Source organism: Brachionichthys hirsutus, unplaced genomic scaffold, assembly GCF_040956055.1.
Source record: "Brachionichthys hirsutus isolate HB-005 unplaced genomic scaffold, CSIRO-AGI_Bhir_v1 contig_494, whole genome shotgun sequence".
NCBI classification, from domain to species: domain Eukaryota; kingdom Metazoa; phylum Chordata; class Actinopteri; order Lophiiformes; family Brachionichthyidae; genus Brachionichthys; species Brachionichthys hirsutus.
This window is the reverse complement of record NW_027180750.1, coordinates 3,205-30,000: the sequence shown is the minus strand read 5'-3', so window position 1 is coordinate 30,000 and position 26,796 is coordinate 3,205. Positions and strand designations below refer to the sequence as shown.

Sequence of the window (26,796 nt, the reverse complement as noted above, 5' to 3'; positions counted from 1 at the left end):
CGCTAAGATGCCGTAAATCACCCCCACTTCAGTAACATTAGCAAGCTTCAAATGCGAGCGGAGGAAACGGCTAACGACAGCCACGACGAACGTGGAAACAACCGCATCCCAAACTTCTTTTTTCTTTTAGCTCCTGAAATAATCCCGTAAACGCAACATAACTCACGGAGGCTCGCGCCGGGGGACGTCCGGTAGCTCTCTGTTGATTTTACCGGTGGGAGAAGCCGTAAAGAGTCGGTAAATAATCCGTTATTTGAGTTGTAGAGCCGGGAGTAGTTGTCCTTACTGGGGGTTTTTTTTTCTGCTTGTCTCCCCCCCCCCCCCCCTCTCCCTTTCGCGTCGCCTGTTCCTGCTTCCCCTGTCCACATCCAGCATTCCAATATGGCTGCTGTCGAGAGGGAGAGACACAGACACAGACAAGAGAGAGAGAGAGAGAGAGAGAGCGGTACTCCCTTTAAGGAAAGCGTCGCCCCGGGCTCAGCAAACAGCAGCCCATGAATGAATGACTGGATGTGTAAATACTTTACATGTTATTACACTTTTATACTGCAGTACTAAAATTACTATAATAGACTATAGACTATTATACACATATTTAATAAAGATATAAAGTCAACAAGGAACAATACACCCAGTAAATACGTGAATAAACACAGTGCAGCCTTTTTAAATCCCTGTAGTTCACTAAAGGGAATGAGAGAAAGTAACTAAGTAGTAATTAAATAGCCGTGTTTACGCAAGTATTGTATTTAAGCACAATTTCTGTGACTCGAAGTTGAGTAGTCCCTACTTTATACTTCTACCACTGTGTTTCAGAAACAATTATTATTTCATTTATTTAAGAGAGAGACTTTTCAGATTTATTTTTTACATAAAGAACACATTATGTTTATTATTACCGGTATTTACTGTTACATATTAAACTACGAACGAATGTCCATTCGTGTCTGTGATGAAGGGAATGACCTAAACGCAGCAGGGACTAAGTTTAGGAGGCGACGCGCTCCTCCTCTGCGCAGCGGTGCAAAAGCGGCATCTAGTGGTCATGTGATTAAATGATGATCACATTGATCCTAAAACTTGACAGGGGGTTTGACTGATCAAAATGAAAGATGAAAGGTGATCACTCGAAAACTTCGTATTGACGTTTTACTGGCCCATTCTTCCGACTATAGATCTGCCATCAAGGTCGGAGCCAACAAGGTCAAGGCCCAATTATAGTGGAGGTCGGACGATGCCTCATCTGGCCATTTCTTTTTCCAGAACAGTGCAGTGTATTCTCAATGATGTACTTTTATTAAAAACTGCCGTGACCCGGATTCGAACCGGGGTTGCTGCGACCACAACGCAGAGTACTAACCACTATACGATCACGGCTGCTGTACGGGAACTAAAACTGAACGATTTGGGAGTGAGAAATAACAAAACACGAACATAAAGCATTCTCAATGATGTACTTTTATTAAAAACTGCCGTGACCCGGATTCGAACCGGGGTTGCTGCGACCACAACGCAGGGTACTAACCACTATACGATCACGGCCGCTGTACGGGAACTAAAACTGAACGATTTGGGAGTGAGAAATAACAAAACACGAACATACAGTAATTCCAACGCAGTAATTTTATTAAAAACTGCCGTGACCCGGATTCGAACCGGGGTTGCTGCGACCACAACGCAGAGTACTAACCACTATACGATCACGGCTGCTGTACGGGAACTAAAACTGAACGATTTGGGAGTGAGAAATAACAAAACACGAACATACAGTAATTCCAACGCAGTAATTTTATTAAAAACTGCCGTGACCCGGATTCGAACCGGGGTTGCTGCGACCACAACGCAGAGTACTAACCACTATACGATCACGGCTGCTGTACGGGAACTAAAACTGAACGATTTGGGAGTGAGAAATAACAAAACACGAACATAAAGTATTCTCAATGATGTACTTTTATTAAAAACTGCCGTGACTCGGATTCGAACCGGGGTTGCTGCGACCACAACGCAGAGTACTAACCACTATACGATCACGGCTGCTGTACGAGAACTAAAACTGAACGATTTGGGAGTGAGAAATAACAAAACACGAACATAAAGTATTCTCAATGATGTACTTTTATTAAAAACTGCCGTGACCCGGATTCGAACCGGGGTTGCTGCGACCACAACGCAGAGTACTAACCACTATACGATCACGGCTGCTGTACGGGAACTAAAACTGAACGATTTGGGAGTGAGAAATAACAAAACACGAACATAAAGTATTCTCAATGATGTACTTTTATTAAAAACTGCCGTGACCCGGATTCGAACCGGGGTTGCTGCGACCACAACGCAGAGTACTAACCACTACACGATCACGGCTGGCTACCTGCGATGCAGATGCAGCGCAAAAGGAGATCAACTCTTCATTGGCTCTGGGAAAATCCATCAATACAAAAACAGAAATTCAACAAAGTCTCCTTTATTTTCAAATCCGTGATGTTGAAGCAGGGTCATTGCACTCTCGGTCCGGTTGCAAAAGAAGAACATGAGTAAAGGAAAGTAAATAAAAAAATAGGTGATGGAATTTAATGTTGATGAAATGAAACATTTCAGTTTGTGTTGACTTTGCGTTGGTTGATGTCCCAAACACAACAGAGTCCAAACAACCGCTGAGGAATACTGTTTTATATACTGCACTGCATCAATCGCACGGTAGATGGCGTCATGGCTATTCAATGACTCTCATCAGCAACCATCCACCGAACTGCAAACGACGAAGCTTTTAATTTGAAAATCAGCGCAGGAAGTCCGTTTGACAGGGCAGCGGCAAACCACAGCGCGCGCGCGAGAAAGTGTTCAATCACAGCAAATGTCCGGGCGGGCGCGCGAGGCAGGAGTTTCTCCGTCGCTCACACTTAGCTTCATGACAGCGAGCCGGAGCTAGCTAACGTCCCTGCGGAGTATTACCGTGTTCTGGAGGAAATAATGGACTAACCAGGTCGGTTTCACTTTTTTTTTTAGTTTCGGTGAGTCAAGTCCGACCGGTATCCTCAAGTGAGTTTCATGCCCGCTACCTCCCGTTACCGTAATGTCGACAAGCGGTCCACCGTAAGGTTAGCGTTGGTCACCGCTAGCCGAGTTTACTGACGTTTTCATACATGGTGGCGTATTTTAAATTAATTAAAACAGTTATGTGATTTGGTGATTAGTCTCATTCATTTTTAGTGACGTTTCTTTTCCACTCGCCCTCCAAAAATAAATAAATAATAATGTCAGGAAGTAATTTAACTTGATAGTAAAAAGTTGTGCAAAATAATAGTAATAGGACATTATTTTCTTACTACATGCTTTTCTTTATTTTCCCGTGAATTATTAGCTCGTTATTTTTAGATAAAAGCGCGTAAATGTTGGCAGAATTCACCCTCTTTTTATGTCCATTTCTAATGAAAACAAACATGAATAATATTTCTTAATAGAAGACAAAATTCTCGCATTGCTAATGTGTTTGAACCAAAAGAAACTAAAGCCTGATTTATACACAGCAGACATTTAAAAAAAAAAAAGAATAATCAAAGTCATTGACCCTTTTATTGAACATGGGATGGTGCCAATATACAAACGCTTTGTCATGGCAATGTTTATAACTTTTAAGCGTGTGCAACCATTTCCAAACGTGTTGTCAAGGTTACATAATACGTGCTTTAGCAACCTCGTGACAAACCTGGTTTGTGTCACAAATGCATGTCGACAAACCTGTTTGTGACATTCCGAAAGAATTCATGGAACGTGCCTTCAAAATGTCTGCAATCTATGCAGAATAACGAAATGATACGCAAGCACTGGTCTTATACGGAAGCGTAGTCCGATATGTTCTTTGTTTTCCTCCGATCCCATGCTGCTTCTAAAATACGTGTTTGACTGTGTTTTTGCAAACACACACTCAAACCTGTCAGCTGTCCTGTTCAGGTGGTTGTAAAACGGCTGTTCCATCGATGGGCTCTATGAGAAATGCAAACAAAAACTCCAGCATGTGTGTTTCCAAAGCTGGCGGTATGTCAGGGAATAAATTACCTAAACGTGTGTGTGTGTGTGTGTGTGTGTGTGTGTGTGTGTGTGTGTGTGTGTGTTTCCGTGGCACAGCACGGTGCTTATTCATTGCCTGGAATGGCCTGAGGACTGAGTGAAGGAAAAAAAATAAGTGTGTTGCAAAGTTGAAAAGAAAAAAAGAGGAGATAAATAATACGGGATGAAGGAGATTAAATGGAGACACGAGGGTTGAACAGAACAATGCAGGTCCCTGCAGCTGCAGCTGACGCAAACCAGATGTTGATCCAGTTCCAGTAACTTGTTTTCCTACCTTCTGGTGACTAATCCAGTTTACAGCCTAACATCTGCTGTGAGTGTCCATACATGGGGGGGGGGGGGTGTTTACGTGTTGGCTAATGCATTAACACTTGATTCTCTGCTAGTCCTCAGTGATCTTGTGTTGCTGCAGCTCCACTTTCATCGTTTGGTCAGGTCTTGTTCAGAACTGATTGCCGTTTGCTTTGGTACTCGTTGAGTCATGGTGGAAATATGAACTCGTTGAACCGTCGCCATGAATCATCTGGAGAACGAAAATAACAAGGATCCGTCCGTGTGTGTGTTTCTGGCAGTCTGTGGGATGGCGGCGCTCCCGTCCGGACTGCTGGAGGCGTGCGTTGTGATCGGCGCCTCCGGTGATAAGCTTCGATGTGCCTACCAGGTATACAAATATATGCATATACTGTGTATATATATATATATATAGTCATTGTTGACATCAACTCCACCAAAGTATCTTCTGTATTATTTCATACCTGAGTAATCCATAACATTAGAACACTCCTCAGTACGTCTGCTCTTCTATATTAAAGTTAGTACTTTAATGCCATTGTGGTACAGTTTGAAGAACAAAGGCTTCTTGATAGTAGATGCAATAATTTTGTTTTAAATAGGCAATTGATTGTTGATTGCTTTCATTTAATCCAAAATAACTTGATAGTAATTTATTAGTAAAGTGTGATTGATTTAGTTTGTTGGATGCTGATGTCTAAAAATATATCCCGACTCATAGCTGTATCAGCAGAGCGAGTTAACGGATCTACCCCCGCTGGAAGCCGAGATCCTGCAGGTCCATGCCCCGCCCTTCGTTTCCAAGGAGACCAACTCTGTTGGTCCGGCTTTCAGCCGTGTCCAGAGGAGGAGGAGCTTCATCAAGAAGGTAAACACAATGTTTGTATGTAAAACTTGAAACGTATAAAGTTGCAGTGGATACATGTTAGCTTTTTTAGAGATATTTATTTTCCATTATTTCTGACACTCTATTTGGATAAACTGGATTCCTCTGATCACATTTAAAACGGAATCCACATTTGTTGCTGCTTTGTTTGCAGAAGAGACGAGATCGTCCTGCGGAGGTGTCGCCCAACGGAGAAGCGTCCAATCGTTCTGATGCGTCCTCTGTGACGGAGGACATCAGTGTCCCAAAGGATCTGGACCTCATCGCGTTACCTCAGCTCTGTTTCCCTGGTATAGTGTGCGTCCTCTGTGGCAAGCTAAAGCACACCCTGTGTTGGAGTCGCACACATCTGTTTGTTCAGTAAACACAACAGTGTGCGTTGTGACTGCATCTTGAGTAACCAGACGTGCCACTTGCTCGATGTGCATAACGCTTTGGTATCGTCGTTTGTCGTTGTTTGCCATGCTGGCCGAGCAGCAGCCTTCATGGATAAATGATGCACTCTGAATTACAACGCTAACATGTCGACAACACTGCAGAAGCTCGGGTTTCATCACCTCATTGTGCTGAAATGTCCTCGCTGTTTCATCTCGTTAAATCCAGATTAAAATCTAATCCCTGAAATGAAAAGTATAATTGCAGCATATTTAACGCGGTTCTCTTGTGAAGACATGTTTTATGGAAATCTGTGTTTCCCGTTCATTATTATGTCTCTGACGTTGATTTAAACTCGGAACATTACAAACGAATACAACTGAACCCTGCTCAGGATCATATCTTGGTTTCCATTGGCTAGGTGGCCTCCAGCTAGCCAATGAACATAAAGAAGACACTTATCACTTCCTGGTCTTCACTGACTTGTTTGGGAACCGAACCCACGGCGTTGTGGTGCAGTACTACAGGCTTGTACAGGTAAAAAAAAAAAACATAAATACCACGAACCATAAATAACCACGGTGCAGATCGCCGTCTCTCATTGGCTGTCGTCCCTGCCAGTCGTCTCGGGAGAGTGCGGTCCAGAACGGCCACAGGGGGAACTCCTCAACGTCCCGCCTCTATGCGCCCGTCGCTGTATGCATCATCTCCAAGTTCCCCTATTACAACGCCCTGAGAGACTGCTTGTCATGGTAATCTCAGGATGACGGATGATCTGGTTTTTGTTGTGGTGACGTGATGAAGAGTTAACCCCTTCATCATTATGACTCCCACGCTAACTCCGCCTTCTCAGCCTCCTGGTCCAGCTGCGCCCTGCGAGGCAAGCGGACATCGAGGAGACGATCAAAGAGTTCTCAGCCAAGCTGTCCCTGGTTCCTCTCCCACCCCCTGGACAACTACACGTGGTCAGGAACCCCCCCTCCCCCCCCCCCCCTCCCTCTGTCTGCTTGTCTCATTTGAGTTCTGCACTCCACTTGTGGCCAATCTCAACATTTCTTTGTGGTCAATGTGTGTGTGTGTGTGTGTGTTTGTTAGTCCTTCAACCTGCGGCCCCTTCAAGTGGTTCTTCCACCCAGAGCGGATCAGGACCGGCCCGTCGTCGACCTCGACCTGCATCTACCCTTCCTCTGCTTCTCCCACGCGACGCTCCTGCAGGTGCTGCGTCGCGCAGTCGCCGGTATCACGTATAAATATAATACAATAAAGCCACATCAGATGTAGTCGGTTATAAAAAAAGAGACTGCTTCTCGTCAGAAGTATTATATACGTATAGTACACCATAAAGTACAGCTAATCACAGAGGATTAGGTCATTTCCTGTTTTCAGTTGAGGCTCCCCCCTCCTCCCTCCAGGTGCTCTCCTGCCTCCTGCAGGAGCAGAGGCTGGTGCTGTTCTCCGCCGACTGGGCCAAACTCACTCTGGTTGCAGAGAGCTTGCTGCTGTACCTGCAGGTCAGAGGGAGGGGCTTGTCTCGCAGTTACGCTTTTATTCGGATGCAGTGGTGCGTCGCGTTCTCCTCGCTACGCTTTCATCTCCTTCCAGCCTCTGTCCTGGCAGCAGCCCTACGTTCCCGTCCTGTCCAGAGGAATGCTGGACTTCCTCATGGCTCCCACTGCATTCCTGATGGGCTGTCACATCGGCCACTTTGAAGAGGTTGCTGCAGTGAGTGAAACTTTCCACGTCTTCTCCTCGGGAACAGGAATCGGCATCTTGGCTCTCTTGTTTTCAGCAATTTTTTTCAAATCGGGACCTTCTCAGCGCTTTTGTATTTTCACTTCTGTGTCTAGGAGACGGAGGAGCTGATCCTGGTGAACATCGACGATGACGTCGTTCAGTCGTCGTGGTCTGACCTACCGGCGATCCCTCTGTCTGCAGCAGAGAGCTTTACGTCCAGGTAACGCTCTGAATTCTGCTTCGTCCTTTTATTCTGTTGTTTGTTTGTTTGTTTTTCTTGTGAACAAAGCAACAGCAACAGTCATGTACCGTCCTCGTTTCCTGGCTGTTAATCTTGTCCTCTGTTCTGGAGCTAAGGACCTGAATTCATGCTAGCTTTAGAATTTTTTATTCAAATATTAAATCTGTCCACATAAATTCAAGACAAAAGTAATTGAATTCAAAGTCCTGCATCCTCGGTGACATCCTTGGTGTCCCGATGTCCCGGCGTCCAGGGCAGAGTGTCTCCAGCTCCACTATGACTTGGAGCTGTGTCGCCTCGGAGCCTGTACCGATGCTAACGCCCTGCGATCCCAACGCAGAGACTGGCAGGCACGTCTCAACGCCCAGATACAAAACATCACCCTGGAATTAGTGGTCAACATCTTCAGGTAGCGAGTAAACTATTTTGTTGGTTGTATTCATGGAATTAAACTGACTCGACTCAGGAGAAAGCTTTTTGCTTTACACTCTGTTTCTTTTACCAAACCGGTCCTTCGTCAGAGACGTCCAGGACTTCTTAAATCCTGAACACAGAGTTTTTAACAGTGAGGAGTTCCTGAGGACCAGGGAGCCAGCTGACCAGTCTTTTTACAAAAAGGTACCCTTACTCACTTTACAGTGCTGTGAAGAAACATTGAACCCTCCCCTGATTTTATTTCTCAAATGAAAATGAGTTTGATCTCAACTCGCTTTCTCTCAGACTCTCGAATGCCACAGATCCTCAGTAGAAAACGAGAGTGAACCTAAATTCCTCTCAAGCGTAGTCCAGGGTTGTTCAGTTAGTCACCAGAGGTCAATACTTTTCCCCAGAACTCTAAACATTAAGCCAAACACACAACTCTGATAATCTAACAAGGCCTTTATTTGCTTTCTTTTGTTGTATGCAGGTCTTAGACACTCATATCTTCCACTCGTTCCTGCGTGACAGGCTAAATCGGAAATGGGACACCTTCAGCCGCATGGAGCAGAACACGCGTGGCCACGTGCACAGGTAGGGCGTGATAAGTGAGGAGTGACTGTAACCTAGCAACACTAACAAACGGGTGTCTAGTCATCAAAGATGGAAATGAAACTACCGTACCGGATGCCTCAACCGCCGCTTCCTCCTCGTGTTTCTTCAGGAACCGCGCCATGACGGCGTCTCCTCGACGGCCTCTCATGTCTGACCTTTCAAAGAGCGGCTACCGAAGCTATGCCAGTCCCAACGACAGACTGAGCAAGAAGCTGGGAGCCAGCCTGCCCAACCTGGACCACTCAACCAGCGACGGCGTGGCGGCCATCAGCCCCAGCAGACCGGCCTCTCTCAGGAAGATAACGCCTGATACCGGTCAGCACCGGCGGAGGAAGTAGTTCCCGTCAGGGGCGGAGGGATATCTAACTTCCTTTATCGTCTTCCAGGGTTGAACTTTCCACAGAAGGCGGTAAAGGTGTTCCGGCTCCCGGACTTCCCTCCGCCGTTGGCCTACCATTATGTCCAGAACTATTACTCTGACATGGTCGCTTCTCTGGCAAAGGCTATAAATGCTACACCACCTCAGGAGTCTGCCGTGCTGGCCAGGTACCGGCTGAAACCGATGCAGAATGTGTACCGGTAAAAGAAAACTGGTCTCATCTGTTTACACGCCCACTGCAGGTACCACTACCTGCGTGGTTTGGTGAACACGGTGTCCAACAGGCGTCTGGATGCGCTGGAGGACTTCCAGAGTCTTTATAAGACCGACTCGGACATCTTCCCTTCTCAGATGGTGAAGTCGTTGGTTGACTCTTTGCCAGAGGCGGAACGATTACAGGTCGGTGGTAATCTGCAATCGGCAGCTCAACCGGGACCTCGGATGGCGTCTATCGATCGATCAGCTGTGTGGTGACGGACAACGTGCCTCCACAGGCGGACAGGCGACCGGAAATCAAACGTCTCATCAGTCGGGTCAAAAGGGACCAGGAGCGGGAACGAGCGCACCACACCCAGGAGCACGAGGAAGCCGCGGTGAAGCGCTTCCAGCTGCCGAAGAAATACATGCAGCCGGAGGAGTTCGTTAAGTGCATCCAGGAGTCGGGCATCGTGAAAGACCAAGGGACGATACATCGGCTGTTTGATGCTCTGACCGTAGGTAAAAAGAATCGTCTGCTGCAAATGTCTTCTAAGGTCGATGTCCTGCAAGGAGCCGTTCATTTAGCGCAGCATTCACACACACGACCACGCATCCTGCTCAACGCCCCCGCCTCCCCTCTTTCTGCAGGAACATTGTTAATCATTGCCTCGCGCGCTCTTGAAGGAGAGAATGTGTCGTGCATGTTTGGCGTTAAAGGTGTAGCCGGGGCTCCGGCGTCGTTCTCGGTTACGTTCTCGCTCCGAGCAGAATTGAGCGGCGCGCCGATGAGCCGGCGTCAACGCTTTCACCGCCTGGAACATTGCTGTGATCTCAGCGTAAACAGGAATGCAAGAAGACGTTGGAGTCGGGGGCAGAGGATCAAGTTATTTGTTCGTGATTTGAGATTAGAGCCGAGGGAGTCGGGACAGAAGGAGTTCTTTTTTTTTTTCTTTTTTTTTTTAAAGCAGGCGGTTTTCCAACAATTTTTCCAGGGAGAAAGGTTAGAGTTGGAGCTTATCTCACCGGACATGCTTTGTTATTGGAACAAAGCTTTTAACGACGGCCTCTGGGGTGAAATGACCTTCACTGGTGAAACACAATTCAGCATGTCAGGCGCCTGGTTTCAGCCAATCAGAACTTCAGAAATCATTTTTGTCCGATTTTCTTCTCTTTCAATAAAAACAGAGTTTTTGTTTCTAACTTGACGCCAGTCACTGCTAGTTTTATGCAAAAATAGAGACATTGGACAATGTGTCTATTTATTTTCAATGATGAAGTCGATGCTACTTTTAGACGAGTTTAATTAATTTAATATGTGATAAATATGAATAAGAATAGCAGTTTCTTCTGGGGTCTGAAACAGAAAGGCTTCTGTCTTTATGACGTGTACGGAGCAGGACTGTACAGTGTGTGTCATTGTTTTAATACAATGTAAACAGCCCCCCCCCCATCCATAATGCACTCTGGCACATTACAAGCAGATGTTGGTGCGCAGTCCGGATGTAGTTTGTTTCACAAGTCAGCCTCCATTTTGAACTTCTGTGTTCGTGTCAGGCCAGCAGAAGCAGGTCGGCCCGGAGCTGTTCCGAGTCTTCTACACCATCTGGAAGGAGACGGAGGCCGAGGCGCAGGAGGTGCGTTTGCTCCTCCGAGGTCCAAATCGTTAAACCGCCGATGACCTCGGGAGGAGTTTGGCTGTCGTCGGTGTAGAACAAATTTCTCAAAGCTGTGTTCACGATTTCCGGCTGACTTCCTTCCGATGCGCTTTCCAAGGTGTGTTTGCCCGCCGCCGTCCTGGAACACATCGAGCCCAGCGAGTGCGTCTTCAAGCTGTCCTCTTCTGTCAAGACGAGTCGCGGTGTGGGGAAGATCGCCATGACTCAGCGGCGGCTCTTCCTGCTCACGGATGGCCGACCGGGATACGTGGAGGCGGCGCAGTACCGGGACTTGGAGGCGAGACGGAACCTCGTGAAATTCCTAAAGTGAGGAAAAGTATTCTATTTCCCCGAGTAGTGACCCACATCCTTTCTTTGTCTGCAGGAGGTGAAGGTGTCCTCGGCTCCTTTCTTGCTCCTGCGGATCCCCAGCTTGAAGCTGCGTGTCCAGGGCCGGAAGGAGGCGTTTGAGGCCAATCTGAAAACGGAGACTGAACTGTGGAACCTGATGGTCAAAGAGATGTGGGCTGGCCGCGTCATGGCCGACCAACACAAGGTGAAGGCCTGTCTGCAGGGTGTGCGTGACAGTCCCAGTGTGGACCCTGGACCTGCTGAGATTGGTTACCGTGGTAGCGAGATCATTTTAGCAGTATGCGCGCTGTGTATTTGTAAATGCGTGAAGTACTTTGAAGTTGTGGCCTTCCTGCTCGTTCCTACGTCCTGTCCTCGGTGTTAGCTGTGTGAGTGACTGTGTGCTTCCATTCCACACGTTTGAACCTCAGTGACCTTTGTGGGTGTGGCTGAAGGTCCGTTTCCTGTGTGAAAGCAGACGATGCCACTGTGACATCAGTTCCTCCTCCCTCTCTCTCGTATCTGTAATGGTTGCACGTCCAGCCCGTCCGACGCTGGTCTTTCTGCTGCTGCGGCTTTCACAGCCAACGTCAGCCATTTTCTGCTCCTTTCTGCTCCCCAGGACCCCCAGTACATGCAGCAGGCTCTGACCAATGCCTTGCTGATGGACGCGGTGGTGGGCAGCCTCCAGAGCAGTAAGGCCATCTACGCTGCGTCCAAGCTGGCTCACTTTGATCGCATCAGGCTGGAAGGTAGAGGAAGATGATGAAGAGTGTTTGTTGGTCTTGTTCGCGTTGCTTTCAGAGCCTGGCGTGCTCGTAGAGCCGCCCACATTGTCACCGTGGAGGCATTGTGGAAGATTTTTGCCTTTGTGATGTTAAATGGATTCTTTGTTGGAGACTAAAACAAGTTAACGGCCAGGTCTCAACTTTGTTTTCCTGAACTCGTGCTGCCTCATCGGAGTTTTTATTGTCCTTTGTTACAACGCTACACGCCGGTTTGTGTGTCTCTAGTGCCGATGATGGTTCCCAAGACAACCGCAGAGACGCTGAAGCACAAAATCAACCCGTCGCTGGAGCTCGCCGCTCCTCAGTCTGTGGATGTGCTGCTCTACACCCCAGGTCCAAACACACTCCTCACTGTTCAAAGCAGCAATGACCGGTGTCGGGTTTCACATTCGGGATCCACAGCCTGCTTCTTTTTCATTACCTCTCTACTCCAACATTAACTAGTCGGACTCACAAAGATGCCTGTAATGCGCCACGACAACGCTTCCTCCCCCAGCCTGCTTCAGAGGGTAGCCATTTTAAAAGCTGCTTCTCAAACCTAGATTATAATACTGTGTCATCAGTGAAAACCAGCCGACGGCGCGTAAACAAACTCTTTGACAGAACTAATTAGGGAAGAATCAGCGAAGCCAGACAGACTCTCGGGCTTTGATTTGTCGTCTGCAGCTGGGAGAAAACTGAGCAGACTGCAACGCGTCAGAAGGTTTATGTGAGCTTGTAGTGTAGTAAAGTCTTAGATCACGCTCTGTCCCGTATCATAAAACCCCCAAATGATTCAGCGTCTTCTGAACAAACGCTTTCAAGCCTCCGGTCGAGCTGAAACTGGACGGACCGTGAGCAGCTTAGAAAGAGCTATGAAGCCACGGCCTTCGGTGGACCCGCCATCTGGGGGCGCTTAGGCGCCCGGCTGGTGGCGGGCTGACGCCGGCGCTCACGCACACTGGGGGACGCTCGCGTCCCAGCGACGCCCACATCGTTGGGTTCCTCTGTAGCCGGGAGCTCGTTGGGATTTCTGCTGGCGAAAAGAACAGATCGGACCATTCAGCTCCTCGCTGGCCGCCTCGCCCCCGCTCTGCTGTGAATATAGGTCACGGAATTTAATTCCTGGCATATGGCCTGTTCACCCCCCCAACCACACCTTCCGCCTTTCCTCGCCCTTATCCCTCTCTTTTCTCTCTCCCTCTCCCTCCTTTCAAAAATACAGGAAGTTAGTTTTCTCCAACCCACCTTCGATCGCACTGCTGGTTGATTTCTCGGCCCCATCGTAGAGAACAAACTTGCAGCTCCGTTTGTGCGACCGTATTGAGAAGTAACCGACGTGCATCGTGTGCCTGTGTGTGTTTCAGGCCAGCTGTGGGTGTCTGTGGGTGGAGGCAAGGTGATGGTGTTTGATGCCTCCAGCTGGTGCCTCACAAACACCTGCCATGTTGGAAACGCGAGAGTGGTAGAGCGAACGCACACAAACGCACACACAAACACACACACAAACACAACAGTTCAAGCAAAGCCCAAATCACAGAGCACAAAGACATGAAGATTCATCAATCATTAAAAACAAAATAACAAAATCCTTCTCTGAGGAATCATCACCTGCCCAAGGACGTCATGATTTAGCTTGTCGCTTTGGATTTATTGCAGGATAACCGCCTCCAATAATCTCATAACAGATGCAGCAGGGAGGTTTCCTTGTGAAATAGTTTTGAGAAGCTCCGCCATGGAGGGAAACTCCCTTTCCAGGCCTGAGCAGCAGACGGTCAGGGTTAGAAACGAGCCGGTGGAAAAAGAGGAACGTTGGCAGCCGGTGAGCCTGACGCCTCCCTCGGGGGGGTCGGGGGGTCTCGGAGAGGAGGGCAGTCTCGGATGAACCCTAACGTTGTTCCCAATCTGGCTCACAGCCCGTGTCCACCGGCCCTTAAAGTCTGACTGTAAAGCCAGGTTGATGCGAGTTGATGTTCTGGACAATGTTAACACCTGGTGGAGAGATTTGGTACTGCACAACAAATTCCCCCCACAATTCAGCTAATTTTCTGATTTGACCAAATTATTTATTCTTTGATCATTATTCTTCCTTCGATTAGCTTTGGCCTACTATAAGGAAGGAGAGCAGCAACTAATGAGTATTGCCACTATTAATCAATCGACTAAGAATTGTTTCAGTCAAATAACGTCATTAATAAAAATATCAATAACAGGGACGTGTGCGTGTTTTCCTAAGTTGCATTGTGTTCTTGCTGCACCCCTACAGAAAAATAAAATTTCCCCAAAGCTCAAAATAACTTCCTCAAATGTTTGTTTGTTTTTTGTCTGCGCAGCAGTGCAAAAAGAATCGATTTATCATCCTTAAGTCAAACAAGCAGCAAATCCTCTAAATTTAGAAGCTAGCATTCATAATTAATTATGTCTATTGATTATATGGTAAAGACTTGTTTTAGATCTGCTTTTTATTTATCTGCATGGAGAAATCCAGACGTATGAAGCCCCGAGCAAATAATTACACATTAGATTTGATATATCGGCCACGTTGACGCTGAAGCAGACGTTCAGAAGACGATGTTGAAGTATTCCCGATATCTATTTTTTTATTTCAGGAACTGGAAAAAACCTTTGAGAGTATTCAAAATACTAAGTCAACATTAATAAAAATAATTTCATTGCAATTCTATGTTGATGTTCTGTTAGTTCAGATTACTTTTGAATATTTAATATTAGATTAAATGACCTCTACCTGCAGTACCCTCTTTGTCAACCAGGGGGCCACATCCACTCTTGTAAAACAAACTAAAGTCCTGATCTTACATTTCCAGAAGTTGACGGAAGCGTGCAGGTCATTAGTTTCCTTCCCTCAAAATTCATCCAAAAAAGTTATCTTTAATGTTTTCAAACTTAGATTCTTCTCATATTTTATAAACCAAGTTGGAGCTGCGTAACTCGCGGAGTCTTCCTGTCTCTGTCTGCAGAACTGCATGCTGGGAGTTGATAAGGACCAGGTCTGGATGGGCTCCGAGGACTCCGTTATCTACATCATAAGCATGCTGGCCATGGTGTGTAACCGACAGCTGACCGAACACAGGGCCGAGGTCACCGGGCTGGCTGCTGACACGGACAAACATGGGTAACGCACGCACACACACACACACACACACGCACGTCAACCGTGTCCAACCGATCAAAATGCAGCCGTCCTCATATTGTCATCTTATTTTTGTTGACCGGAGTTAAAGTGTATTCTACTCTTCAGCCAGAAGGTGGCGTACTCCTGCAGTGCCGAGGGAAGCGTCCTGGTGTGGGACGTCCCAACACTCCAGGTCAGTTTCAGTTCCCTTCCTCCCACTGATTCTGTCCATTTCCCATCCACCGGGCTTGTACTTCCTGTCCATCCTCCAGGTGAAGAGGCACTTCCGCCTCTCCTGCGACCGCCTGCAGTCGGTTTCCGGCTGCGATGGAACGCTGTGGTGCTGTGAGTTTCGCGCCGACGCCTCTCGCCCGGGAGCTGATGATGATGACGAAGATGTCGTCGCTCTTCCTCTCCAGGCTCCAGGGACGGCATCGTGGGAGTGTGGAGGAACGGGACGGTGAAGCACCGGCTGAGCCCGCCGGAGCAGCAGCGGCGAGGATCGGCGGCTGCGTTCAGCGCGCTGCTGCTCTTACCTGAGGTACCGCCCACGACCCGACTCTCTCTCTCTCGCTCTCTCTCTCTCTGGCGTGCTCCGGGCGGGAGTTCTGGTTCTCCTCACCGCGGGCTTGTGTTTGACAGCGGGAGGAGTTGTGGAGCGTTTGTGTCGACTCGGGAGAAGTGTGCGTTTGGCACACGAAGGACTCGAGCGAACCGCGTCACCGCGTGGCGCTGCCGGACTGCAGCGGCTGTTCCTGCATGATCCGGGTTAAAAACCAGGTGAGCGTGCGTTCGGACGAAAACGTCAGACACGCCCCCGAACGCCTCACAGAGCGCCTCCCATCTGTCCCCAGGTGTGGGTCGGCGGCGTCGGCCGCAGCGCCGCCAAAGGGAAGATCCACATCCTGGACGCCGAACGCTACCGGGTCCTGAAGGAGCTTCAGGGACACGCCGACGAGGTGACGGCGCTCTGCTCCGCCGAGGACCGGTACGTCCTGAGCGGCGCCGGGAAGCAGGACGGGAAAATCGCTATCTGGAAGGTGGAGTAGAGTGACGTCAACGCGACGAGCGGCTCGTTCTGTCTTCTGGGAAGTGGAATATTTCCTGTTCCTGAAGGACAAATGAAGAAGAAGTTCTTCACTGAATGTTTATACACGTTAAAGTATTGTCACTATTTAGTGTTCTACTCTACCCTGTTTAATCACACTAGTATTACGTGGGGGGGTGGGGGGGGGGGGGCATAAGGCATCGCGACACCGAGCCTCATCACTGTTCCTCAGGAGTCCTGTGATTGGAGGATCCTCTGTGGGAGGAGCCTAGCTCAACAGCGTAACAATATTACTTTCAATAGAAACGACTAGAACTGATCTCATGGTGTCGTATTTCTACATCAAACACTTTATACCTCATTGCTTCTACGTTTGTTAAAGTTTATTTCCAGGCAGCAGCTTTAACAAATAAACTCAAAATGATTCGAGTCGAATCGTTCCTACCTTTTAAATGTTATTTTTATTATGTGAAGGAAGACTGACGTTTCAGGGCTTGCGTTTATTACCGATGCATTCTGTCAGCAGAAGATGGGAGGGGAAATTCAGCTGCAGCATAATTTGAACACAAGTTTTCAAATATCAAATGCTCCGTATTCTAGATGTAAAATCAGTAAATATTATTTGTGAGGGTGAAATGAGACCTCTTGGAGGCTCGCCGTGTCCTGCTTCCTCTTCACGGGATGATGGGGACTGAACGAGAGCAGACCGGGTCCGCCCCGATCAGGTGTTCCAAACGCAACACGAGTCCCTGCAGGGTTTCTGCTCTGCGAGTGACCTCTGACCTTCCTGTGGAGCCGATGGAGGTGTTTTTATGTCATAGCTGTGCCGAGAAATGCACGGATTTACGTAATTCTATGTTCCCCTACCTGTGCTGGATTTTCTTTTATCTAACGTGCGCTCGGCTGCAGCGGCAGATCAATTGTTTTCCGTGTCTCCTGCAGCTCTTAATGAGTTTCCTTTGATCCATGAACTTTTACATTCAAGGAAGCGAGAGCTATATTTATTTCAAAAAGGGGAGGGGGGGGGGGCTCACAAACAGCGATTGTGCTTTCTGCTTTAAACCTGACTTGGAAAACGGAGACGTGTGAAAGCAGTAACTGTCCAACAGAGACGCAGTAACTGTCCAACAGAGACGCAGTGTCCCGCAGTACAAGGCCAGTCTGAGCCTCGTTAGCTCATTAGCGCTGCGTTTCCTCTGCTCTGGTTCTATTTCTGAATCTTTGCGGTTCCTCAACAGATGAAGAAAAGGTCAAAGGTTGTTCTACTTCCACCTTTTGAAAGGCTTTTATTATTCTGCTGCATTCTATCGACAAGTGTCATGAACATACCAAGAAACCGCGAGACGTCTTTGTCTTTACAATTTTCAAACATTTCCCTTCTGTGGGTCTTCAGTTGTTATTATTTGAGGATTAAAATAAATCTTTAAAACCTGGTGCAGATGTCAGGTATTTAAATTTTCCATAAAAAAATTAGCATTCTATGAGGCTAAAGGCTAGGAAGAAACTGGCCTTCAAATATCACCCTGGTCATATACGTACTGCAAGTTTTATTTTTGCAAAATGGAAATGTATTTCTTAAAACTGAGGCACCGTGGATTTAAGCAAACGGGAGACATTTCCGGGGGGTCAAATTGTTGTATACGAACTGGTACTGTGATGTCCGATTGTGGCAGCAGGACATTGAACGCATCCGTCCATAAAACAAAATAATAATAATAAAGAAACATGCTGACATCGTAGATTTGATTTGGGCATCGCTTTATATGCTTGAACCAGGAAACATCAGGACAATAACAAATCAGATGATTAGAAACAATAGGAAAATATAATAGCTTTAAAAAAAAAAGGAAATATTCCAGTAAAGGCCAGAATTCATCGCTTCGAGGACAGATGATAGAGGAGACGTCGGGTGAAAACAACGTTTGAGATGATGCGTTATAAATGAACTTCATTCATGCTGCGTCGCCACCAAATGAACTAAATCAGTTCTTCTTGTCTCGTCGTGAAACGCTCGTTTGTTGCTCCTCGCGAGGTTTCTCCGTCGCTGGAAAACCTCCCCGCATTCACCCAACTCTTCATCGCTGGTTGATCGCTCGGTTCTTCCTCAGATTAATAACGTCTTGGGCTGTTTTCAGAGTTTCTGTTTTATCATAAACCAACAGAAGGCTTCAGTATAAAGATTTTATGATTGAAAAGACACACGAAACACATTGACCTTTGTGCAGTTTGTGAATTGTGTGAACAGACTCTTGTCTTAAACGGTCTCATGACTTTATTGTGAGATAAAAGCGTGTTTTATTCTCATTTAAGTGTAAATAAACTGGCCCTGCTGACCAGTGTGTTCCATCGTAAGGGCTTGCTGAACTGCTTTGTTGCGTCGTTTCTGCTTGGAAATAATTTCTTTTGATTCATTAATAAATTCAAAGCTTTTTTTATTATGTGTTCCAGACTTGTAGGGATTGGTCAATAAATAGATGATAAATATTTAAAAAAAAACAGCATCATAGCTGCTCTATTATGACCTCTGTTCAATCCCTGCTGACCATTCAAGCACGATGCAGTAATGATACAGGAAGACGACCGCTTAATGATGCATACATTATACAGGGGAGGCATGTGAGGCTCCTAATGTTGTATAACTCCATTTAAATTAACTAAAAAATATTTACATATAATTTAACTTTATAAAAAAAGTGGCTGATAAGCCTGATTTGAATGCAGCGCTACCAAATCCCGAATATTCCCATTTATCTTACTGTAATAATAACGAAATGACTAAAGTATCTCTAATTAAATTAAAACGAATCAAAGTCTGCTTGTGGCGGAACTAATTTAATAGTTTGACAACAAACGCGGACCTGTTTGAAAGCGGCATAAATAATGAGCCGCTTAACATTCCCCTTTAAGAGCGCAGCCTCCAGCGCCGTAGCTCCTCCCCCTGTATGCAAATGAGGCGGAAGCCAGCCCTGCGTCTCTTGTGCCGACAGATATTCCTTTAAAGGCGTATTTAAAGCCCAGGCTTTCCGTCGCAGGAGTAGCGGAGCGGACGACCGATGCAACAAAAGCCGGAGCGACTCTCCGACTGCTCGGCGGACACGACCCGGCGAGGTGAGCTCGGTGCTCGGTCAGCGCACCGCGGCGGGGCCGGGGGGGGGACCGGAGGGGGCGCGGTAGGTAATTTCTACCCGCCGTTGGACGAGCGGAAGACGCAGCATCTCAGGTTGCTGGTGCAGGAGGAGGTGGAGGGGAAAGGGGGGGCAGGGGGGGGCAAGGGGGCATTTACTGTAGTTTCAGAGACCAGCTCAGGCTCTTAATTGAGCTCGGGACGAGTTTAGTTTAGTTGGTTTTACTCGAGTTTAAAATGAACAATGTGTGTCTTTTTTGTCTTTTTTATTGTCCTCGTCCACATGTCCGCTGGACGTCTGCGGGGGGGGGGGGGCGTTCATCACAATCCGGCCAGAGAAAAGAATCTTTAGTTTGAATCGATTCATCGTCAAAGTGGTTCGTTTTAGTGCTCTGAATTGATCCATTAATAATTTTCCAGATTTAAAACGGTAGTAGAATATTCCTCCTCAGATTAACCGGATTACTTTAGTCATCCAGGTGATGTTCATGCTGTTTATTTATAATTCTGTGTCTTTCGCTGACCGTCTGGCCGTTTCTGTGCATCAGGTGTGTGTCCCTGAACGCACCAGCATCCACTGATCCGGGTCCCGTGTGGGTTTGATGTGACCCGGCTTCCTGTGTCCGTGTCTGCGTCTTCAGGCGAGGCCGCAGGGATTACAGATCGCAGCGTGGAGCCAACGGCGACGCCTTCCAGGAAGCCTTCGATGCCTTTAGGTGAGCGAACAGACGCACAAACACAAAGGGAGAAACGCTTACTTTGTTGTTGTTGTTGTTGTTGTTTACTCGGATTCACTCGGGGGGGGGGGGGGCTCTCTGACTTCCCTTTAACGTGTTAAAGCTGAAAACCGCAACCAGCTCAAGCAGAAGAATGACATGTTCGCGGCATCGTGATCTCGGTCTGGCCTTTTTTGGGTGGACCTGAGAGACGTGCACACACACGCGCACACACACACACACACGCACCGGGCACGCTCCCTCCGTGTCGGCCTCTCGTTTTTGAACGACGCCGTTCTGCTGCTGAATCAGCCGAAGCGAAAGCGGCGACTTCCTCTCAATGAGATTTCTGCTGACTGTCAACGTGCGCTGAGCAGACACCGGGAAGAGTGCACGAGATGCAAAGAGACGTGACTGGTCACATGCAGTGCTGCACACGCACGCACGCACACACACACACACACACACTGTATATGCTGTGGAGCGTCTTATTGCATTACCTTTTAACAAAGCTGAAGAAGTCCTTAAAGTGCTCGGAGAAATGAACGCTTAGTTCCCCGAAACACCTGAAGAGGGCCGTCTAGCACGCCTGAGAGTTCGGAGGCCGTTTGACCTCTTCAAAGTCAAGGTCGCCCGCTGTGGAGACGGACCAGCCCACGTCAGAGACCTCATTCTTCGGCGCTCCTTGTTTTTCCTGTTGGGGAAACCAATGAGCCGATTATTTTGCAGCAGCTGGGAAGTGTTAGCCGGCCGGTTTTTCACGGTGGCTTCGGTTGCTATGCTATTCTCAAGGCTGCACAATTTCTCTGCTCCTTGAACCCCCCCCCATCTTTTTTCCGGGGTGTCTCAGTTGAGCACAACAAGCGCCGAGCTGTTTTCTGTGACGCACACGCAGCCCGCCTCCCTCTTTCTTTTAAGTCTGTTGTTATTAAGGAAGGAACAGAACACATTTTTGAGGCGGGTCCAGTTGGGGATGCTGCCTTCTGGATCGGGTTGCCGCGTTGCATCATCGCGAGGCGGGAGCGGTCGGAACAAAACCACCGGGGGAATGGACGCCTCGTGATGTCCCGTCTCCGGGATCACTAAAAAAAAAGAAGCCGGTTCTTAATGAATCATGAGTCTGATTTGATTTCGACGATCATGTGAGCCTCAGAAACGGCACCGACTTGTGTTCGTGTGAAATTTGAGTGTTAAACAAACATGAAAGCTAAAAAGCACAACCTGCTGAATTATGCAAATCAGACGCTCCTTCCAGTTTTAGTGTTTTCAGACACGCTTTCTGACTTTTGAATGCTTTTTGCACGTCGTTCTGCAGGCAGATGTGTTTTTCTTCTTCTTCTTCTTTCGGATCTGGAATGGTCTGAATTCTGGAGGTGACGTTTTGCCTGCTTGAACCTGAGCGTCTTGCTGCTGCTGCGTTGAGTCCAAAGATCCTCCGTGGTCCATCGGATCGCCGATTTTCCTGAAGCTACATTTGACTTCGCAGTGATGGAGAACTTCATCACTGTTTTCAGGAAACAAAGAACTCGATGGCAGCGTCCAGGTTGAGCAACGCGGAACTAATCAGTGTGGGATGATGCATAAGAAAATGCACGCTGTTGTCTCACTGGATCCCAAACTGGTTTGTGCAGCTCTTATTGTGTGTGTGTGTGTGTGCGTGCGTCCATTCAGCCAGTAATGTGACTCCTGTGCAGAAGCAGCTTGTCAGACCCTTCAGGCCTGCAGGAGTTACCGGTTTGTTAGCATGCAAATAGAAATGAGAGCGTATTCCCCGGCGGTTCTGCTGAATGCAATCGTGAATGAACAGCAGGGACGTTGCATCACATTCATGATTAAATCTATCATGACTCAGCGATTTGTCGTCCGAACTCGTGCACATGTGCACCCCCCCCCCCCCTCGCTCTGGTGCTTATCCCTTCCATCTGCCTTCCAAAGCTGGGAATACGGCTAGATTGACTGGGGACCAGTTTCACCGCTAAACAAGCTGGTTCCAGTCTTCAGGTTAAAAGGAACTCTTGTTTGGCGGCTTCGGCAGGACTCGTGGCGTCCGCTGACTCCTCCTCCTCAGCGTTTTGTTTTTGTGTTTTTTACTGCTCGGACAGGAAACCTTTTAAAGGCCTCGAGTCGCCTTTAAAAGTCCAGGAGATGGTTGAAGGTCCGTCGCTGCTCATCTCCCACTTTCACAGGGTGTTTCAGACGAGTTCAGACTCTCAGAGGACACGGGTCACATGTTGGGGGGACACGGAGGGGGGGGGGGGGGGGGGGGTGTCACCGACACAGAGTGGGAGCCTCATGGCGGTGTTGCAGGTAATCTGGCCCGTAGCACGAGAATAAACACTCACCAAAATAGATGTGTGTGTGTGTGTGTGTGTGTGTGTGTGTGTGTGTGTGTGTGTGTGTGTGTGAGAGAGACTCCAGATAAGGCGGATTCTGACCCTCCTAGTGTCTCTTATTTCCTCTGAGAATAAATGAGTCTGTTTTATTGCTCTGTCTGATTATAAAACACCTGCTGATGTCTTTTTTTTTTTTTTTTTTTTTTACACCCTTTCCCATCTCGCTCTCGGACCCTGTTTATCCGGCTTCCCTTCGGGAACGCTGACTCGAAACTCAATCCGAGCCGAACTCGTGTCACAAACGCACCGAAACAATGGAGCAACCCGCCGAGGCGCCGGGAACACGGACCGATAACCGGAGAGCCGTGAAAGATGGAGGCCAGGCGGCGCCGTCGCTCCTTTCTTCCAAATCCAAAGACCTTCCCGTCAGGCCTGGTCGGGCCGGGTCTTCGTGTGCGCCCTGACGACTTGTGTTTGTACAGTCGAGGGCGTGGCTGCTTTCTGACGCGCCAGTTTGACAGTTAGGCGCCGCTGTGGGGGTTTTATTAAGAACGGGAACAATTTACATGGTAAAAAGCTTTTTATTTAATCAACCAAAGTGATAAAAGTCGCCTTCATTTTTATTTTAACGGGTTTTATTTCTTGGATGTTGGTGCTTCATCACCGAGGAGTGATTCAATCAATTAGCCGATTGGTAGGAAATCAATCTGGATTTTGTACTTGAGACACTTTGAGGGTTTTTATTTACGCCCTGAATCTCTTTTGGCATCGGCCAGTTAAAACGGAGGTTTCGATGTCGTCACATTTTATGGACCGAGAAATAATACTTCTTGTTTATTTTCCCCATAAATCAACGAATCGATGACGAAAATGATCGGAAGCCGTGACCAGAATGAATAATGCTGGTGTTTGTTTCTCTTCCTGTTTGTTCCCCTCCTCCGACCAATGGGGCGTCTCCCTCTGCGGCTCTGCTTTGCCTCCTGCGTCCCGGTGGCGGTCGTCCTCCCGCAGACTGATCAGCCGATCGATGGGGATTTTCAGAGGAGCTCCGCCAACCTTCGCCACCTCCCGTCCTCCTCTCGCCACCCCCGCCCGCTCCGCCGTTCAACCCGCCCCTCTGCCCTCTAAACACAAAATGACTCTGGAACTCACTGAATGGTCTATATGGATTTTATCTGCTTGTAATAGACAGTAGGAGAAGAGGGTAAAACCTCAATGACAAAGCCATAAACACCCCCCCCCCCCCCACACACACACACACACACACAGAAGCGAACGTGGAATGTATCTCCCACTCTTCCTGTGAAAATTCAACTGCTTCTTTTATTTCTAGTTTTCTCCTTCCTTCGGACCGGGGAGGATTAAAGGAGGATTCATTCTTGATTAAGATGAAGTAATCTGGAAGACGACGACTTTTTGCTGATTTTTGATCCTTGATTTTTGTCGGACCCTGTTTTAGATTGAGTTTTCGCCCTGACGCCGTCTCTAGGACCTTTAACTTGTGATTATCCTTTTGATATAGCCAGAAATTAGCGCCAGTTTGTAGCTTGAGATTGTATTTAACTAACATCCAGGAAGTCACTTCTCGTTTTAAATCAACTACCAGCATCCGGATACTCCTTTGTGGATTTTTTATTTTTTTTAGCTACAGGTAATTGATCAGATCGTTTCGTGCATTAGCGGAGGCGCGCTTGTTTTCTCATCGCGTGCATGCCGTCCGCCATGCCTCCCCAGAACACGGGGGCTGACGCTATGCAGGGCGGGTCTGCGGTGGGCGGGGTTAACAGCAAAAACATCAAGACGCCAGGGCCCGACAAGGAGACGGGAGGAGCAGGAGTGGAGACGGATGAATTGGAAAGTGGAGGAGGAGGAGGAAGAGGAGGCCGAAGAGGGGAGGAGTCATCGAGCGAGAGCTCCGTGGAGGGCATCCCCCTGAAGAGATGGGTGATGCACGGGGCCGTGATGTTCGGCCGGGAGTTCTGCTACGCCATGGAGACGGCGCTGGTGACGCCCGTCCTGCTGCAGATCGGTGAGTCCGACGGCGCACGTTCACGGCGTGCAGCGCGAACGTGGCGTCTCGCATTAAAGCGAAGACGCCGGGTCGTCCTCCGGCCCGAAAACACGGCAAAGCGTTTCAGCACCAGTAAAAACACGCCGACGTGAAAGCAGCACGTCCCCCAGCTGCGTTTGATTGAGGAGGAGCAGCTTGTTTGTTTGGGAGTCAAAGTGTTTCCAGCCTCAAACGGGTTTGTTTGTCTCCAAAGGGACGAAGACACCTCGTCCAAGAGATGAAACTTTATCCTGTTCACCTTCACTTCACAGGATCTACCAGGGGATTAGCCAAATGGAACGCACACGCACGTGCACACACACACACGCACGCAGACAGTTTTAATCTCACTTGCACCGGCCAAAGGTTTTGCCGAGTCACGTTTCTTCTGTAGCGGTCTGGGTGGGGAGAGAGTACAGCCGGTTGGCTCGCGCCGAGCGACGTCGTGACATCGTGTGTGCGCGTGGCGAAGAAAAAGAGTTCATGTCTGTGTTTGTGCAGCAGGAACAGTTTGGTTGAGCCCATATTTACACAACTCACAGAGGGGGGGGGGTGAGAAACTCCGACCATAGAAGGACTTCTGGGGAGAACATGCAGAGCCTGTTTCTGTTCCGTCAAGTCATGCATGCTGTCGGACCGACGAGATAACCAGAAGGAAGTTGTGCTCGCACGGCCGGTTTCCCGTTTCACTCTGCAGCTCCTCCGTTTCTGTCTCGCCGTCGGCCCGTTTCGAAAAGGTGCCCTCAGTAAGAGCGTTAGCTGATGTCTGAATGCAGCTGGAAGTGAGAGAGAGAGAGGGAGAGAGAGGTTGGGAGGAGAGGAGAGGAGAGGAGAGGAGAGGAGACGGTCTGAAAGGTGACGCTGTGATGGAGACGCTGCGTTGCGTAACTGCGAGGTCTGAGTGGCACAGGAAGGTATCGATTCACGGTGACGAAGCGAATCAAAAATGGGTTTCATATATTCATGTTCAGGGGCAGCAGCTCTGCTTTTAATAGATAACAAATACGCTAGAGCATTATGGGAGGGGAACAGCGACAGCGCCTCAGAATAAAGAGTCTGCACATTTCATTATTACAAGAAATGAGGTTTGAGTGACGAAGGTTGGCATACATGGCGCGTGGCTTCCCGTTAGCATCTTGATGACGTATTATATGATACGTCATCTGGTTTTCATTAGCTTCGTGCTTCAGCGACTTCATTCCGTGTCCTCCTAAAAGGTGCTAGCTGCAGGATCTGTGCTACGTCACCGCTAATTAAGCCACAGTTTTTAACCACGTGCTAATTGTTAACGACATGCTAACTGTCTCTGCAGCGTTCGTGTCGTACAGGAAGTCGGCCTGATCTCTGCGCCTGCATGTCGGGTAACCTGATCCTACCGTGCTAGCTGGCCTCGGCGCGCTGATGCAGGGTTATGCAAGTGGCTGGCTGGATGTCGGTGAATAAGGGAGGAGGATATGAACGCTGCGTCTGTGATGCTGCAGTGTGACGCAGGGAGGGTCGAAAATCACGCGGGGAGAGAGAAACGTCTAAAAAGACGGGATGAGAATCACATTCCTGTCGAACGACGACACCTCCTTCACCGCAATCGTGTTTTATTTTACACTTTTGACTGTCTCTGCAGAGAGAGGGAGACGAGCCGATCAGTCAGTTATTTATAGCTCTTTATATAATCGCTGCGGTAACATTGTTCACTTATTAATGTTATCGCCGCGGAGACGCAAAAGGCCCTTTGAGGCGTTTCGCTAACAAACGGCAGCGCGGGACCGACCGATCGGTGCGACGCCGAGCGTGTGTTTGCTTTGTTTGTTTCTCTGTCAGCAGGCGTTTGAAGACAAAGACGTGTTCTCTGCGTTCATGCGAGGTCTTTCTCTTACGTCCGGCGGGTGATGCGCGCGCTATTAGCGTGAGAAATGCGAGGAATGCATATCTTGTGTCAGCACATTCCCCCCTCCCAGGAAGGTGCAAACATCAAAAGCAAGCCGCCGCTGGGCTCTCAGGTGACGTCGGGTACAAAGAAACATCAGTGGCAGCAAATTAGCCGCAAACTGTTGTTTAAAATGAATAGTTTCACAAGTTGTTCCATCTTAAAGGGGAAATACAGAATAATAAGTTCAGTGACATACTGTGTACATATCGACGTCTATGATCGACTTGGGATAAATTATTATTGCCTCACAGCAAGAAGGTCACGGGTTCGAATCCCACTCGCACCCTTTCTGTGAGGAGTTTGTGTTAAACCAGTCGATTATACCGTTCCTTCAAGCTGACCGAGGTCATGTGTGTTTTCTGCTGCGTCTTCAATGGGCCCCTGAACGCACCATCAGGAGGGGAAAGCGTTTGCCGGCCCCTGGTAGTCGCGGTTACGCGGGTTTACCGACCGCCCGCTGCTGATCGGCTTTATCGATCGATCGC

At 48.3% G+C, this 26,796-nt stretch overlaps 1 protein-coding gene and 6 non-coding genes across 7 annotated transcripts; 1 reads left to right on the top strand and 6 right to left on the bottom strand.

Moving 5' to 3' along the window:
- Positions 1-1,305: 1,305 nt before the first annotated feature.
- Positions 1,306-1,377, bottom strand: trnah-gug (transfer RNA histidin (anticodon GUG)). The gene has a single exon. It is a non-coding gene; the product is annotated as a tRNA-His (tRNA).
- A 93-nt stretch (positions 1,378-1,470) lies between these two features.
- On the bottom strand, positions 1,471-1,542 carry trnah-gug (transfer RNA histidin (anticodon GUG)). The gene has a single exon. It is a non-coding gene; the product is annotated as a tRNA-His (tRNA).
- A 93-nt stretch (positions 1,543-1,635) lies between these two features.
- trnah-gug (transfer RNA histidin (anticodon GUG)) lies at positions 1,636-1,707 on the bottom strand. Its single transcript has one exon. It is a non-coding gene; the product is annotated as a tRNA-His (tRNA).
- A 93-nt stretch (positions 1,708-1,800) lies between these two features.
- trnah-gug (transfer RNA histidin (anticodon GUG)) lies at positions 1,801-1,872 on the bottom strand. Its single transcript has one exon. It is a non-coding gene; the product is annotated as a tRNA-His (tRNA).
- A 258-nt stretch (positions 1,873-2,130) lies between these two features.
- trnah-gug (transfer RNA histidin (anticodon GUG)) lies at positions 2,131-2,202 on the bottom strand. Its single transcript has one exon. It is a non-coding gene; the product is annotated as a tRNA-His (tRNA).
- Positions 2,203-2,295: 93 nt separating this feature from the next.
- On the bottom strand, positions 2,296-2,367 carry trnah-gug (transfer RNA histidin (anticodon GUG)). The gene has a single exon. It is a non-coding gene; the product is annotated as a tRNA-His (tRNA).
- Positions 2,368-4,651: 2,284 nt separating this feature from the next.
- LOC137916633 (DENN domain-containing protein 3-like) lies at positions 4,652-16,314 on the top strand. Its single transcript, XM_068759609.1, has 29 exons — positions 4,652-4,732; positions 5,084-5,230; positions 5,403-5,538; positions 6,045-6,160; positions 6,245-6,375; positions 6,477-6,588; positions 6,719-6,838; positions 7,036-7,134; positions 7,226-7,345; positions 7,471-7,577; positions 7,852-8,007; positions 8,120-8,216; positions 8,506-8,609; positions 8,740-8,945; positions 9,017-9,176; positions 9,252-9,408; positions 9,504-9,726; positions 10,762-10,841; positions 10,981-11,160; positions 11,248-11,418; positions 11,836-11,965; positions 12,227-12,334; positions 13,348-13,445; positions 14,959-15,113; positions 15,240-15,306; positions 15,386-15,458; positions 15,533-15,654; positions 15,756-15,893; positions 15,968-16,314. Exons 1-29 carry the CDS (start codon positions 4,652-4,654, stop codon positions 16,160-16,162), a joined length of 3,789 nt encoding a protein of 1,262 aa, XP_068615710.1. The 3' UTR covers positions 16,163-16,314.
- Positions 16,315-26,796: the final 10,482 nt, after the last annotated feature.

Bases quoted from the DNA above. Each gene is read 5' to 3' on its own strand.
- LOC137916633 (XM_068759609.1), top strand. From the start codon at position 4,652: ATGGCGGCGCTCCCGTCCGGACTGCTGGAGGCGTGCGTTGTGATCGGC. The intron at 6,839-7,035 runs GTGCTGCGTCGC...TCCTCCCTCCAG, and splicing joins CCCACGCGACGCTCCTGCAG to GTGCTCTCCTGCCTCCTGCA. The intron at 7,135-7,225 runs GTCAGAGGGAGG...ATCTCCTTCCAG, and splicing joins GCTTGCTGCTGTACCTGCAG to CCTCTGTCCTGGCAGCAGCC.